The following is a 16,603-nucleotide window of genomic DNA, read 5'->3' on the forward strand; positions in this document are numbered from 1 at the left end:
AACATTTACATGCTGTACTAAAAGCTGTAAATTTCCTGTAAATTTATTTTACAAAACCCTAACATGTAAATTGTAATTTACAAAGAATGTAAATCAAGATTTACATACTGTTAATTAAAATTGACATGTCCATGTAAATTTTCAACTTTTCCAGTGAAGAGAATCAAAACAAAGAAACTTAGCACTGATGGTCTTTAATTTCTCTACCAGCAAGTTTAACCAGGCTGTTTTCGTTGCACAAATTAAAATTGATGGTGTCTTTGTCGCATGTTAGCACTTGTTAAATCCCGATTACTACAAGTTTATTTCTGCCCTCGTTAATGAGATTCATGTTACAAAAAGCTGTTAATCTGCTACTTCAGTGTTATATTCTATTTGAATCAAACTCCAGTTTTACTTGTACTAGCGATTCAAAAAGACTGTCAGAAATCAGTGGCTTGTTTCTCGTCATCTTCTCGTACCACTAGCTTCTTCTCTAGCGCTCCAAGTTTTCGTTGCTTAAGGTATTCTTTCTTGCAGTTGTTTATCCTTTTCCCACTGCTCAGACTGCCGCATGCGCTTTCAACTTGTGTGACCCTGGTCAAGCTGATGGACAAGATGTCGACTACCACAAAGATCAAAGACTTTATGTCTGATGATGTAAACAAGAGAAAAATTGTTCATGAACAATATGTCATCTAGAAATACCCTGATAACCATAAATGTAAATGCTATTAAATTTTTAAACTGTAAATGTCATAAACTGATTTAATCATACATATAACAAGGGTGACCGTAAATGTAATAATCTAACTATATGATCGTTAAATTACTTAAACGTCTTTAGTTACCCAACAAAATGATAGGCAGAAAAAAGATGCATAGATTTTCGCATCCTACAGGTCTATAACTTGAGAGCAGGTTCAAATGTGTGAGTTTTGCACTCTTGAATGCGCTGGTATCTGGATTATCTCTTTGGCGCGCGAGCGAGTTTACGAACGACTCGCGTGGCGGAACGAACGACGTGGGGATGGAGAGCTTAGAAACTAGAGCCTGCATGGTAAGAGGCGCATTTAGTAAACGATTTGTAAAATAAATGCCCCAACCACATTAAAAATTTCATGAATGATCGGAAAAGAATCTCTAACTGAATAAAAAAAAACAGTTCTCGAATACTTCAATTCAATGTTAACCTTCGCACGACGACGTTAAAAAATTGAGCAGATTTGAATATGAAATGAATGAGACCAGAGGCAGCGAGAGCCTGCTCGCGGGCTAAGAGGTCTATGATGATACAGGTGCATATGGTTTCTAAGACTTCTTTCTTATTTTTCATCCGGAACGTTCCGCCAAACTTTTAGCAGAATTTTCCGAACCCTTTAGACCGCACGTAATAAGAGAAAATGTTTACCAGAACATCTCTTGAGGGCCAAACTGATAAGTACCTCACGTCATTATTAATGCTACCACGATTTCTTTTCCGCCATTATTCCAAATTGCTTTATTACCTATCTGTCATGTCGTGCAAGCCCGCCACTACTAACACCCTCTGGTTCATATTCGCTGTAGTCTAACAAAGGAAGGAGTGAAACTAGCATTCGATCGCTCACCTTGTCTCACCTCTGGATGGCTTAAAGATGTCTCTCGGAGGAAAGTGTCTCACTTGCAGCTCAGCTTGTCACAACTGGTTTAAAAGATCTTACTCACGTTCTTTTAAAGCGGCTTGACTGGAACTGTCAATTAGCTGTCAAACGAACCCCATCTCGACATTTAGGCTTACGTAGTGCCTTGCGCAGTTCACGTGAAGGCAAAGAGCGCCTGCGCACGAGCACCGTCAGCGTATTTTCCTTTGACCGAGTACAGCGAGTCGAAATCGTTTTCTTTTGCAATTTTCACAATCGTTCAAAACATTTCCAGCCAAAATAAAGGAAAATTGCAAAAACAATTTTTACCGACTAAAATCCATGTCAAGTGTCAACTTTTTCGGGGAAAACCTTAAAGTAAAGATTGTTAGTAAAGGTTGTTATGCAAAAGTAGTTTACAACGACAGAAGGTAAATAATTTAAACAAAGAAGGCCGGACTTCAAGTTCCTCCTTTTCCATAAATTGCATAGAACTAGCTGACAAGTTTCGAAATGAAAAATGCGTAATAACAAGTGCAACAGATACAAAAGGTGTTCACTATGAGAGATATCAGGTACAATTTACGGGTCCAGATAACTTTTTTTGATAATGAAAGGTACTGATAAGTGACTGAAACGGGTCAATAAAATTAGTTATGGACCTCATTAAAGGGACTCGGAAGCTCTCCATATATTTGTCGGGATTTTGGTTGGACGTCTTGCTCATCTCCAACACTTTTTATACGGAACGTTATGAAGGGAAACAAAACGATTTAGGTTAGAAAAGAAAGTACTTCCAGGAAAGAAATAGTAACTGGCCAGTTTTAGATCAACGAGGTCAATACCTTATCGGCCTCTTGCAAACAGTATTGAAGTTTCTCAGGCGGGCCAGATCTAGCGATAATTCATCACAAACAACTGACCTTTAACGAGACCGTTCCAGAAGATTATATCATCTAATCCTGACCAAATTCTAGCTGAGGTACATGTCAAAATGGAGTCTCTAGTTCCATGCAACACTAAGTTTCAATCTGGTATATTTCCATTACATGTATACGAATCAAAAAGTACACACGAACTAATAGTTGATCACAATGTTTGGCAATGAAATGGAAAACTCAATGTCGAGAATTTTGTTTTAAAATTTAATAATACGGCCCCCTATATGTGATGTTCAGTAGCTCAGCGGGATTACTCTTTTTGTGCCATGCCTTGCATAAAGAAAATACGAGAAGCAAAAGATTGTGCAGTTCTTAGAGCCAAATCGTACACTATAATATAATGTGTTGGACAAACGGTGGAGAGTCAGATTTATTTCTTATCTCGGTGAGCTGACGTTTACGAGACATTTTAGTGCAGTGCCAGATAGTAGTGCAGTTCGAGGTTGCGAGGGTTCAAGATGGGGAACAGTGAATTGACTGAAAAGCGTGTCCAAGGGTGAATGTTTTGAGTTCGAGATAGCAAGGAATTCGAGATACCGTAGATCCTCGAATTAGCGCCCCCTTCGAATAAGAGCTCCAGTCTACCGGCCAAATTTTTTTAATTAGCGTCCCCCCCCCGGAATATTCCGACCGAAATTTGCCGTTCCATTTTGTCAAACCGGTTCATTGCCCTACTTCTCTTTACTTATGTAGGGAATTCGGAAAAGGATTAAAAAGATGTTAAGAGCCATTCCTCTTGGTTGGCCCGGTTGGGTAGGAAAATGTCGTTCCATTTTCCCCGGGTATTCCCACTGGTTCCTGACCGATCGCTCCGACATTATGGAAAGCACCCCATATTTGCGATTTTTGCGGTTTCCTTCACGACCCGTGAAAGAAGTTCAAAAAAAGTTCACGCGAAAAAAGCTGTTCCTACACAATTGCTGTATTTTCCGCAAAGGTTAACGCTACTCTGAAGACGAAGAATATTGATAAGAAAAGGAAACGGTATTAGCACTCCTACAGAACACAAGCAGATATCAATTCATCGTAGGTGGTTCTTTTCCAGAGTAATCCATCGCAGCCGAAAAAGAGCTCGTTGCAAGCAACTGAGTAATAATTATAAAGCCGAGAGTTAAACATGTTTTCCAAATGAACATTGTGTTTCTACAACCTTTTCGATTACGTGCATCAAAAACATCTCCTATTCGAAAATCAAAATGAAATACCAGAAAATCCAGAAAATCTGAATCCGTAAAATCAAGCCCCCCGTAAACACCTCGCGCCATATGCTACTGCAACTGTTTTCTATCATTTTTCTCGTGGATGGTAGAGAAAGGAACAATTGAGGGTCTCTTACACACACAGGAGTAGTTTCAGAAATAACTGTGTGGAAAAACAGATTTTGCCTGTTCAAAATAAATGTAACAACTTGTAACATGGATATGTATGAAAATGCACCAGGACTGTGAGAAAAAGCTGGTAATAGTAGGGAGAGTAGGTACGGATTGCCGGTGTTCAGAAACGGCTTTCTTTATTAGATAGCCAACATGTCATCGTTGGCTACATAAGTCCATGTTTCTTATCTCATAATGGCGGATGTTTTATGGCCGGAAGGGCGTCTAGGCAGCTAAACACACCCGAGAAGCCGGTCTCTTCATTACCTCATTAAATGTGTACTCCATTGTTTTGAAAATTCAAGGATACAACTTAACCAAAAGATGCACAATATACTCTACAAGCACGTAGTCCACTCATGTTTTATTTTCAAGTCACGTTTCGTTTTTTTAGTTGAATGCTTAAGGATTAATTTCCGTGCATGCACGATAACGATATATAGACCTGGCTGACGTCATAACTTGGATGGAACACGCAGCTAATTGAGCGTTAAACACTGCTTACTGTTGTGTTTAAATATTGATGAGCCTCGGAGACCGAAGTTCAAAGCTCGCGCTTGAAGCCTTCCTGGTGTTTAAAATATGTAAACGACACAGTTAAGACTGATTTCCATGTTCCTACATTGACCATTTTGCCAAAGAACATCCGCTGAAAGATGTAGTAACTAACGACGGGGGTCTTCCATTCGAAGTAGCATTCGTCGTGTAATCAGGTTTCTTTTAACTCATCAATCCCTTTGTAGCGTGGAACAAAAGCCACGTTATGTTTGTAAAAAACAAAACACAACTCCATTTGAATACAACCCGTTAAAACTAAAAGCCATCAAACTTTACATAATTATTGCTGGTAATTGTTCGCTGGTTCGCTGGTTTGTTTTCTCTTGTATTCCGTCTCTGTTATCCTCTTTCTGGCTTAAGCAGACTGTCTGGAAAGTTACTTTGAGGAATTTACTGTTCTTATCTTTTTCCTTGCGGCATCGTTTTTGGTGTGAAGTACTCTCTTGGGAGGAAAACCAGGACGGAAAGGTACTTGGTAGCCATGGTGTTGTGTTAAGAGTGTCGAAGCACGACGAATGTGTTCGCTAAAAAAACCATTCGTCATCAATCATAGTAAATTATTCGCATACATTGAAGGTTTGTAGAAACCAATGCATCGGGCGAAGAGAGACAATGGCACATTTGCGCTCTTTTTAAAGGTGTTTACTCGCAGAATTGATATGGCAGTCTTTGCATAACATTCAATGATCATCTGTAATAGTAATTGCTAAATGAAGTCGTCGTGTTTCTTTCATCGTAATGTACAGTAGCTCATATGCGACAGAAATGTGATCGTTACTTTTGATTTTCAGTGCAAGAAAATAACGAAACAGAGAGAAGGACAGTTCTCATTGAAGTGGTTCAACTTCGTTGTGTAAATATCATCTTCCAACAAAGGCGTGAGTATCATATTTTAGTTTCTTGTTTAGATCCTTTGTATGCAATAACTGCTTTTTCTCTTAAAGTGTCGGTCCTTGCTATGTTTTCAAAGAGTCAGCTTGTGTATTGCTCCTAGCGGTATAATTTTAGGATAGTATAAACAGGGTAGCGGGACGTGTTTTGTGCAAAGCTTTATGTCAGTCCTGGATAACCATTTTCTCAATGTTAGCGCGTCGTAAAAGCTGTAACCGAGATCTTTTTAACGAAAGTTTGCTTGTAAAGTTTAATACAAAGTGGAACGACATTGCACAAACGTTACTTGATAAGTTTTACTTTAGTTTTCAAACTGCAACGTGGAAAGATTTGTGGGTCTGATAGCAACGACAAACCAACGACATATGACAGATGAATTTTGCTGTCATAAACGCTGGCAGTCGGGCTTAAAACAGGAACTTCTATCGAATCTTAGGCTTGCGTGCAACACAAACCGCTGAGAAGTGCCTTCAAAACATTTTCACCCTTGATCTATTTGTATTTCTCACTTATGTTCAAATAAAGGTTAGTTTGGAATTCTGTATTAAACCCGGAATATAGGCGAAATTGGACACCCCTTGTAATACAGACAGACATGACAGCAAATTGAAATTTGTTGAAAATGCATAATTGTACCAACTCAGTGTAAAATTGAGGCTAAGGTCTACCGTGCGTGAATTTCATGACAAGTTAGCAAGTACGAAATTTAATTTTGCACTTAATATAAATGACAAAGGGGAAACTGGTAATTACTTATAAGAGGCGGGCCAGCGCTGCATGTGAAATGTGCGAAACTTCGTCAATTAACGTAAATTTGATCAACTTTTTCAAAGGAGAACTTGCCTAAGTTTATGCCTGGCCATGTTTCAAGTAATAACATTAACAAAATACACAGAGGCCCTTTGAAAAGATCGATCGTGTAAAACACAATCATATTTTGAGTTAAGCAGGTTATTTTATTTAACGGCTTAACACCTACCCTGCTTCAAAAACGTAATGTCAAGGCGAGATTGGAGACCAAATTCAATTAACTGAGAGATATGTACTCCCAGTATTGTAAGATTAACAATAGCAAGTTTCAATAATTCCTTTCCACCTGGCTACAATTTGTAATCTGCACAAGATTCCATTTCGTTACGACTCTATTTGTTGCCTTTGTCAGTAATTGTTGGTTTTCCTCCAAAGTTCGCGCGTTCAAATGAATACACAACAGTGAGGAATATTAAAAAGTCAATTGAGTGCCAATAAATCTTCTTCGACTTTACGTTAATGACTTTTTAACAGCGTGGTATTCTTTAGAATTGTTTATTCACTTCACAGCGCTTTTTATTCGTAGTTTTAGTAATATTTAGTTGGAAGGGAACAAAGGAAACTCCAGGAACCGCCAAGAATGTATTGACAGTTGTACATCTGTGATTGGCGCTTGAGCAGCGATTTCACGCGCGATAAGATGATCTGTTTTGACATTTTCAGTCCCTGGTTCCGTATATCAATATTACTTTTCCATTACTCTTTGAAAAGATTTTCAAAGTTGGTTATTCTCTGCATTCTATTCACCAGGGGCTCCTCAATTTACAGTTCTGTATAGAAATTGTAAGTTGAAATCTGTTGATGCTCAAAAGGAGCAATGTTGTTCAGTTTAGGAAAATGAAGATGGAATACGAGCTGAGAACTTAAACGCCTTTCGCAAATTTTTCAGTGTGTTTCATTGGAAATATATAACTTCCATTTGGCTGATGGATCAAAATAGAAGTCTCTTTTCAGTCTCCTTTACAGCTGTTGTTTGTGGCGACTTATAACAACAGCTACTAAGCTAACCATGCACATCAGGTGGAAACCTATCAGAGGGGACTGGTGACCTAGACAAATAGACGAATCTCCCTCCGTGTTGGAATACGATCCCACCCCCTCCCCCCTCTCATTTAATTGAGCGCCTGTTGGTCCGCCACTGTTACGTTAGGCGATTCTAATTCTGTTACATCCACATATTTTGATCATTGACAGTCACAGAAGTATGCAAACGTTTTTTTCACTGACGCGACAGAAAAACGAAAAGAAAAATACGGTTGGACACCGCCCTAGGGCCAACTCGTTATTACGGCCACTGTTTTAGCTTGAGCTAAACTTCAGACAGTTTGTCATCTCAAACTCCTTTAAATCCAACCATCTCGGTTAATGTGGCCAGCATTCACGCGTGGAGTCGCTGAGTGAAATGAAATGTTTGATGTTGTGCAATTTTTATAACGAAGACAAACATAACAGTTACTAGTAGTTCTTGTTGTTTTATATTTACAATGTTATTTTCCTCGAAGATATTAGCTTTTTAACTACTTTGTAAATTCGAGATAAAATAAAGTCATATATGTATGCATGTGCGAAGTATTTTTTCTTGAGCTAAAAATATGGTTTAATTAGGCTAGAATTTTGTAAGTATTACGTGAAGTGTTTCCGATCTTTCTTGTGTCTGTGGACAGGCAGACTTGGAATTACTGAATGCTCTGTACCGCTGTCCAGTTTAACCTGTTTATAAGGAACATCAAGCCTACGCTTGTCAATAGGTAGTTTAATAATTCAGTGCGTGGACGGTTGGCGTCTGCGAAAAAGGTGACTCTTGATTTTCGGTTCGCACGTTAATTTACCCAGGTGAAAATAAGCGACATTAGCTTTGCCTATTAGAAGTTGAACACACCAAGGCGGGTTATGTGAGTTGTGTCTACCACCAATTTGGGAGACTATTAACTGTAAAAACGTTAAGTATGTAAGTGATATGTCTTGCGTGGTGCTGCGCTGGTTGTAGGCTTTGAAAAGGCCATGTTAATGGAAAGGAGATTAAAGTTTTCGTGTGACACTTAGCGCTTTTGTTATCTAATATTCTGTCTTTCAGTGCACTATCCCAACAATTTTGAATGCTAAAGAAAGTCTTTATTAAATCACCTAACGGAGTAAACAATGTATTCCCCGTGTTATAGATCCAGTGGCCGAAGATATAGATCAGTGTGTTTCAGAGTTCTTTGTTTAAAAATTGACTAATATATCGATATTTGCTATCTCTACCATTAAGACAGAGAAGCTTTTTTCTTAGATACAACATGAATTCATATATATAGTTCAAAAGTCATATTTTTATGAGCGTACGTATATGCCAATCGTTTGATTTTGCAATAAAATTTTACTCGAGTATTTTTTTTTTTTTCGAGTGCTAGAATTTCATAGAAGCTTCCCTTGAAACACGACAGTTCTTTCAGTCGGACATTGGCCTCCTTTAATAGTAAAGATAGGTCAGGTTTCTAATGGGCTGCCGGCGACCTTTGAAATATTTATGTAAAAATCTCAAAGCTAAATTAAACTTACGATTCATCAACAGCTGAACTGGTAGCCTTTCGATAATGCCTTATAGAGGTGTAAATTACCATCCACCCTTTTCTCGACCGAATGAAAAAATAAATGGTTTTCTTTTACTTTCAGGTGGTACCGTCTTGTTGGGTGTAGAGTACTTTTAGAATCTGATAATGGAAATTTCCAGAAGTTTGGAGTTTATCTTTCTGTGTTTCGCTTGGACTGCGTTTCTTGGAGGTACGTTCATGTTTGAAGTGACTGTGTTGTAATTAGATACAGCGTACGACCTTGTTGCATTACGTTTAGAATGTACTGTTAATATTGAGTATGGTACCTCGTACGTTAACGGGTTAACGACTAGAAAAAGATATACATAGAAAACGGCAAAAATCCATAGCAAAGTCATTTTTAACTGCGATGCATAAAGCAGCGTCCACATTACGCCGGAGACATTTGAAAACGCAGCTTCATTTCTACGATTAGGCCTACCTTCCACACTAATCCGGACCGACTGAAAACGGAGCTTGAAAACGCACTACTAGCCGGAAGAATTTGAAAACGCCGGCTTTGCGTTTGTAGTGCGGACGGAAAACATTTTGAAACGGAGCTTTCCGAAAACCATGACGTCTGTATAACCGTGTGTATCGGCGTAGCGTGGACGTAAAACATTTGATGCGTTTTCTAAGTGGAACCTCCGTTTTCAAATTCCTCCGGCGCAGTGGACGGGGCCTTAAAAAAGATATACGTAGAAACAAGCAAAAATCCACTGCAAAGTCATTTTTAACTGTGATGCATCAGAATGATTGTAACTCGCCGTAAAACGTTTAATTTATAAAGCCCTTTAAGTGTTTTGTGGCGTGGGTTACTGCGTCACAAAACCGCTGTTTATCTTTCCTTTTTATTCACGGGAATATTCTACACGTTTTGTATCTTTCCTTGCCGTCTTTGGTATACAATAAACCGTTTAAACCTTCCATTAAAAGTAGCAAACAAACAGCATTTGACACCGATATTATCAATCAATGATCCGACCGATAGTATTGTAATTTACAAAACCTGCGAGGCCGTTGTGATAAGACTGTAGTTTTAACCTTTGCTTTTCTCAATTACTGCGGGTATATTTTATCAATTTTATTAAGGCAATAAAGCCTCGGGAATTTTTTAATAATTCATTGCATTTATCTTGAGTTACGATATAAAAAGTAGCATAGTTTTCTCTAAAAGGGGTTTCAGTCTAAACGCTGCAGGGTGATCATAATTTAATTTGGTCCTTCGCAGTCACGAAAAGGCTAGCATTGCTTATAGCCGCTCAAAAAAGTGTGTATAATAAAGGCATTTTTGTCGAAATGAAGAAAAAACCGCCGTTTTTATTCCAGATCACCAGTTCTCCTCAAATTTTCAGTGAGACATTGCTTCTCTGGAACCTCTCTCTTCTCTTAAGCCCGTTGTAAGCACTACCTGTAATGGTTTTTTAGGGCTAGGGGCGTTGTTGTCACCTGTTATCTATTGTTTAAAGAAACAATGAATTAACTCGTTTCGAGAGCTAGTGGGTGAGCCTAAATTTGCCCATTCTATCGCATAAAAGCCTGAAACTATTAATAGGGGGCTTAAGCTGTGTTGTGACATTCTCGCTAAATGTTGCTACGCCGGCAGCATATTTAGCTGACACCTGCAAAGGTGTCCTACTCGCAGGCTGTGTACTGACGGAGAGGTGCAAATGGCGTGTTAATGAACTCTTCTTCCCCCCCCCCCCCCTAAAGTACCCGCATGACATAACACCCCAAAATATTATATCTCCAAAATACACCCCATATCAATTCTCAAGTAAACAGTAGCGATATAAAAACATGACACGTCGGCGACGGCATGTCACCAAATTTTTTTATTGCAAACTACTACAAGAAATGTAACGTTATTTATAGAAATGAAATTGTGAACTGACTACATTAGAATAGAATAAGGTGTGGAAAATAAGACAATCTGCTTAACTAAGTGATCAGTTTGGCTGGAATGGAGTCTGTTTAAGTGTTTAAAGTTGGTCCCGTCTTCCTAAGTAAAACCAAAACCAAGAGAATGCCTTTTGTTACACGACTCTCGTGGTCTTTATTTCTAGTATCTCCCAGGGTTATGAATCCCCTTCGCATTTTTTTCTAAAGGCGTTTTAAAAGAGTTTCTGTTTTTCTTCTCATTGGTTTAAAAGCTGTGTCCTCTATTTATTGACCGCATATTTATCCAAATGGACTGTCTTTTGTTTTGCCCATGAGCGACGCTGTTCATTGATTCGTTCCCTCGCCTTTTAGAGCGTTTCATATGTTTGAGCAGATGAAGAACTGTTCTTTGCATTGATTAAAATTCTCCTCAGCTGTTTGACCTCAGCTTTAAATTGAATAAACGATCCTTTAGTCTGTAACATCCAGCTTACTATTTGTACAGTAAATCATATAGGTTTGTTTCATGCTTCGGAAACCAGGAATAGTTCGGGAAGTGTTTGGCCCAGATATATGTCCCTAGTAAGACGAGCCTGGTCGAACAAATGTAATCAATTTCCTTCCCTTTTCCCGCGTTTGCTCCAGGCTAAAATACTCTTGGCGGAACCAAACAGAAAATAGCTTAATTTAGTAGCAGCTAAAATTATATTTAGAAAACCCGTGCCGTTTTGGCAGGGGTGTTGCGAAATTTTTCCGGGGCTTTGTCAGGTGTTCCTCATAGATGTGAATGTCGTTTTCTATTCGCTGTCTAAATTGTTTCAGGTCGGTTAGACTTCCTGTCTTACTTCAGCTGCAGCCTTAATACTATATGTCGTGAATTTGGTGAAAGAAATTTTTATTTTGTCAGTTGTGAATTGTTTTTAGGAGGATTTCATGTCTGAGCAAACTGCGAATGCGAGATTTGACGCACGCGACATCAATCGTGTTTGTTGGCGAGAACATTGGCACCCTTTTTTCGTTAACTTTGTTTGGGAAAATCCAATTACAATGTGCAAAGGTTGTCCATGAGTTTATATAAGAACCCTTTCTCTATTAATATGATCATCAGTCCAGTATATTTTTAACTCAAGGAAAAGTTCTAAACTAACATTATATCGTAGGTTGCAAAGTCATTGACTCACTGAATATATAGGTTAACGTCGCTAACGTGACGGTAAATAGAGCTTATAGCATGCTTTGGATACCGAATACGAGCACAGTAAAATAAGATTCTGTAGATCTTTTATTAAATTGGGTTTAAAAGGGTTACAAAGGGAGCTGTTCAGTTCCCTTTGACAATTAGTTCAAAGGAGAACCGATCGCAATGTTTCATTAAATATTTCATTTTAAAAAAGACTCGGTGATATTTTTACTATTTGGGAGTCAATGGTTATTTTTGATTTGTTTCTTTGCAGGCTGCCATGCCAGTAAATATGAACGGGCGTTGTTGAAGAAGCTCTTCCACTCCGACTACGACAAGAACGAACGACCTGTTGTGAACGATTCAGACGCGGTCGTTGTTGTTTTTGGTTTAACGCTCAATCAGATCGTGGATGTGGTAAGATATTCCGAACAGCTTTACATTCAGGTTTTCTTCTTCGTTCCGGCGTAAAAATGACAAAGTCGCTATTGTTATGTGGTTGAGATTTTCCATTTTCGACCTTTTCTCGCAGCTGTACTTTTGTACACGCCAATCCATGTCTGAGAAGGGCTGTGGCCGTGCTAATGGTTAATGTGTTAGACTCTGGATCGAGTGGTTCGGGTTCATCTTGCCTGGCCAGGCTCGTTCTGTTCTCTTCTCAGATAATTTTAAAAAGGAGGTACCTTATGGCCAGCGCATCTTAAAAAATGGCCATTGTTTTCAAGTGTATTGTTGGCAATCCATCTTAATCTTGTGCATTCGGAGCCGATTGTTAATTCTGGTTATTACTTCTCGGATGATTCTGACTATTGTTTTCAGGTTTTTCTCTTCTGTTTGAAAGTAATCTTGTACATCAAGTGTCGGGAACTAGCTCATTTAACTGTCACAGTCCCTCGCTCTTTGGAGATTATCCCTCACGCCTTGGACATTGTCTGTTCCCCAAAGCTCACAGCTTTCCTCGAGCTAAGCTTTCGGAAAACTGTTCGGTTCTCGGAACAGATAATGTCTGCGGACAAATATCCGAGCATATTTTCGCGCCAAATGGAGGCTATTGTTTATATAACCCTATTTCCAAAGCTTTAGTCCTGTGTATGTTTTACCACACCATATGTATAGCACGAATTAAAATGCTATAACGGACTGAAGGTATTCCTTTGCTCTTTAGGATGAAAAGAATCAAATTCTAACGACTAGCGCCTGGGTAAGGCAGGTAAGACCTATTAACATGTGCTTCTATATCAGTTATCTGTAAAATAAAAAGATTACAATAGGACGGTGATGTGAAAGAGTACAGGGCTGGTTAATAGAAGGTCATCTTTGCACGCCAAACCTCATCACCTCCTTTCTATCTTTCATTGTATTTCTTAACTTTGATCACAGTTGAACACGAATTTTCCTTCGGTGCAAACACAAACTCAGTCTGAGTGTTGTCACAGCCCGTATCATCTTTTGGAGTACTTCCGAACTCTAGTCTACGTTACCTGTTCAGTTGGAGAATAAGACACATAATCTTCAGTGAAGGATTTGAGACATGTTCTTACGACTGTGTCATAGTCTTGTGATCCTCGGACGTACAGTAAACACATATCGTAGAAAGAAAGGAGACGGTGAGAAGTATAGAATTTAGTTAGCAACCAGGAAGATAGATGAAGGCGACACTGAAGTAATACGCACAGATTAGGGAATGAAAGCGATTAAGGAAGCAAGAAAGAACACAGAGACACACAAAAGTGCACATAAGATATAAGGAGTTGGTGAAGAGAATATACATTCAACGAAGTTAGCAATCATAGCACAGTATCATCTTGGGTAAGTATCGATATTTTGTTGTTTAGTCAGTTGCGTCGAGTTAGATTCACGTAACAAGGCTGCTTTAATTTGAGGTTTAATCGTGCTGGATATCTGTCCTCAGATTTGGAATAATCCACTATTAGCATGGAATAGCAGCGAATATGGTGGATTAACAACAATTAATGTTGCTCCAAAGAATGTTTGGCTTCCGGATATTGTTCTGTATGAGAAGTAAGTAATGGAGTTTTGTGTATCCAGTACTTATTTACCCATCCATTTTTTTGTCGATAATGCATTTGTGAAGGAAAGTCATTTCTGACACCTAAGATTCAATTTTAGATGCGGCGATAGAGAACTTCAATATGCTAGGTCCCTGAAGGCTCGCCCAGAAAAAAGTTCTGTTTTTGTCCTCGCAACGTATTGCGGAAAATTCAAGTAAATTGAATTCGTGCGTCATGAAGTAGGGACAAGATGATCTCAGTTTTCAATGTCGCGTCGCGTACCCTTCTCTTGCAAACTGCCCCCCCCCCCCTTCCTTCCCTCCTATAACATAGAAATGAGCCAATATATATTGTCTTCGTGTGCACCAGCTTGCTTTCTATCCCCGTAATATGTGTCCTATGCGTACACACGAAGGGGATTGTCCCCTTGTGTGCCGACCGTAAGTCAATTTATTAAGATCTATTCTTGTCTCTTCTCATGTTTGAAGAAGCCAATTAAAACACTCGGTGTTAACATTAACCATGTTCGTTTGCAGCGCTGACGACGACATAAGCTTTGGCGGCAACTTGGACCGCCTGAACTTCAGGGTTGTTCTTCATCATTCGGGAAAAAATGTATGGCTCTCGCCGGTCACCTTCAAGAGCAAATGCCGCATCGACATTAAGTACTTCCCATTTGACACACAGAATTGTAAAATGAAATTCGGATCGTGGACTTACGATGGCTTCCGGCTGGACGTCACAAATGAGAGCATGTCCGCTGACCTGGGAAATTACATCGAGAGCGCCGAATGGAAACTTGTCGGCGCTCCGGCCCGGCGGAATGTTTTGAAGTATTTCTGTTGCGAGGAGCCGTTCCCGGATGTGACGTATACGATCATCATCCGAAGGCGTTCGCTGTTCTATATGATGAACCTGATATTACCGCTGGTCATCATCACTGTGTTGATAAATGTATCCTTTGTACTTCCAGCAGAGTCAGGTGAGTTAATCTCGTTTTCTTAAAGGTTCTGCCACTGTATGGTGGTCTCCTTTGCGACCGTTAAACCGGGTGGTTGGGAGTGGAGGGGAGGGGAGGGTGGGGCAGTCTTCCTAGCCTTCACACAGTCTTTGCTTCAACACGGTGAAAGCATTAGTTTAACTAAAAGAAAGGTTTGAAAATTGCTTTAAGACTGTTTTACATGGTTTCCGTAGGAGACTCCGTGATCTATATAGTATATACCAAATCAGTGGAGAGTGCTTTTCACGCATTCTTATTGGCTACTCAAGCTCGGGGTAGTTTTGTGCCGTCCACCTCCCAGCTTGCGAGAGTTGTAAGCAAGATGGTGTCTTGGTTTCCTACCGTAACAGGAGAAGAAATTTTAGCAGTATACGAAGCAGCTGCCCCTGCTAACTAAAAATGAACAAAAAGTAAAGTAAAGAAAAGAAAATAGGTCAATATTTAAATAAAAATTGTTACCTTACCCTTCACAGGTGAACGTATTTCCCTCACAATAACCATCCTTCTGGCCATGACGGTTTTTATGTTGGTGGTAGCGGAAACAATTCCTCCATCTTCAGATGTGGTCCCACTCATCGCCAAGTTCTACATGGCTGGAATGGTTGAAATGGCCGTAGGCCTGGTCTGGACGTGCTACATCCTGAAGTATTACCACTCTGATGTCATCGAGATGCCAAAGTGGGTCCGAAAATACGTGCTCGGCTACCTCGGCCACTTCTTTGGAATTAGCATGGAAAACCTCAAACGCATTCAAGAACATTCTAATCTGCGTAAGGATACGGGTCGAAAGGCCACCATTCAAACGGCTTTGGAACCGGTTGGTAGAACACACCAAACAAGGACTAAACTTCACGTGTCGAACAGCCACAACAACAACCCCTATGACAGTCATTATAGACACCTTAGTTCAACGGCAAACGGTTTTCTGTCCGTATCACCAGCGCTGAACGCGTCGGAAATCTCTTTGAACCAACAGGACGGTTTCCAGGATCCTGTTCTACAGCTTGGCGAGAGGATCCTGGAGCGAGTTGACACACTTGTGGAGAACTCGATCGTCGACGACAGGATCAACAATCACAAAGAGGAGTGGCGGATAGCAGCCATGGTCATGGATAAGCTGTCACTCTGGGTGTTTGGCATTGCTGTGCTTGTCACTGTATTCGGATGTTTCTTGCAGGCGCCTGGTTATGTTGCGTGATCGGTGCACGTTGCAAGGTTCAGATTTGAGAAGAAGCTCTTCTTAATTTCGGGCGTCTTGGCCTGCTCGGTCAAGTGCCGAGCTTCATGGAAGCTCCGCATTGGCTTATATGAAGCTGTAATTGTGTTGACTATTTGGAATAACTTGGATGAGTATGCAAATGGGCGGGACATTTTGTGAATGGTGTCAAGAGGCCCTGCATCTTTGAAGCTTTTTGTTGTTATACGTGGGACACACCGGTCGTGTGCTTGACTTGTTGCAGAACTATAAAAATGATGGCACGATTTGTTATGCCATTGGCATGATTGTACATCCCAGCATTTAGATATTCATATTTACCACGTTTAAGTATTACTTCAATGAAACTGAGTTGTTTCAGACATTTTCGATACCCAATTCGTTGACACTAAAGGAACATCAACGAAACAACAACAACGGCAGCAGCAATAAAAACATATTTGATTGATCACGTGTGAAATAGAACTCGATATTTTGTCATTGAGTTAAGGGGGCTCAGCTCTCCGACGTTTGTTGTTATACGTGAATAAGCATGTATAAATGAGATGACGACTCTCTATATCGAAA

The 16,603-nt window shown here is 39.7% G+C and overlaps 1 protein-coding gene across 2 annotated transcripts; it reads left to right on the forward strand.

The window, feature by feature from the left end:
* Positions 1–5,261: 5,261 nt before the first annotated feature.
* On the forward strand, positions 5,262–16,603 carry LOC110066723 (neuronal acetylcholine receptor subunit alpha-10-like). Of its 2 annotated transcripts, XM_020773965.2 has the most exons (7): positions 5,262–5,351; positions 8,830–8,937; positions 12,083–12,225; positions 12,974–13,018; positions 13,721–13,830; positions 14,357–14,802; positions 15,294–16,603. In XM_020773965.2, the coding sequence occupies exons 2-7, from the start codon at positions 8,874–8,876 to the stop codon at positions 16,016–16,018; spliced, it is 1,533 nt and encodes a 510-aa protein (XP_020629624.1). In that variant the 5' UTR covers positions 5,262–5,351; positions 8,830–8,873; the 3' UTR covers positions 16,019–16,603. The 2 variants fall into 2 exon arrangements, with proteins under 2 accessions (XP_020629624.1, XP_020629623.1); XM_020773964.2 differs by lacking the exons at positions 5,262–5,351; positions 8,830–8,937 and adding an exon at positions 11,338–11,685.

This window comes from Orbicella faveolata, unplaced genomic scaffold, assembly GCF_042242905.1.
Source record: "Orbicella faveolata isolate gen_17 unplaced genomic scaffold, um_ofav_v1 contig_26, whole genome shotgun sequence".
Lineage (NCBI taxonomy): Eukaryota > Metazoa > Cnidaria > Anthozoa > Scleractinia > Merulinidae > Orbicella > Orbicella faveolata.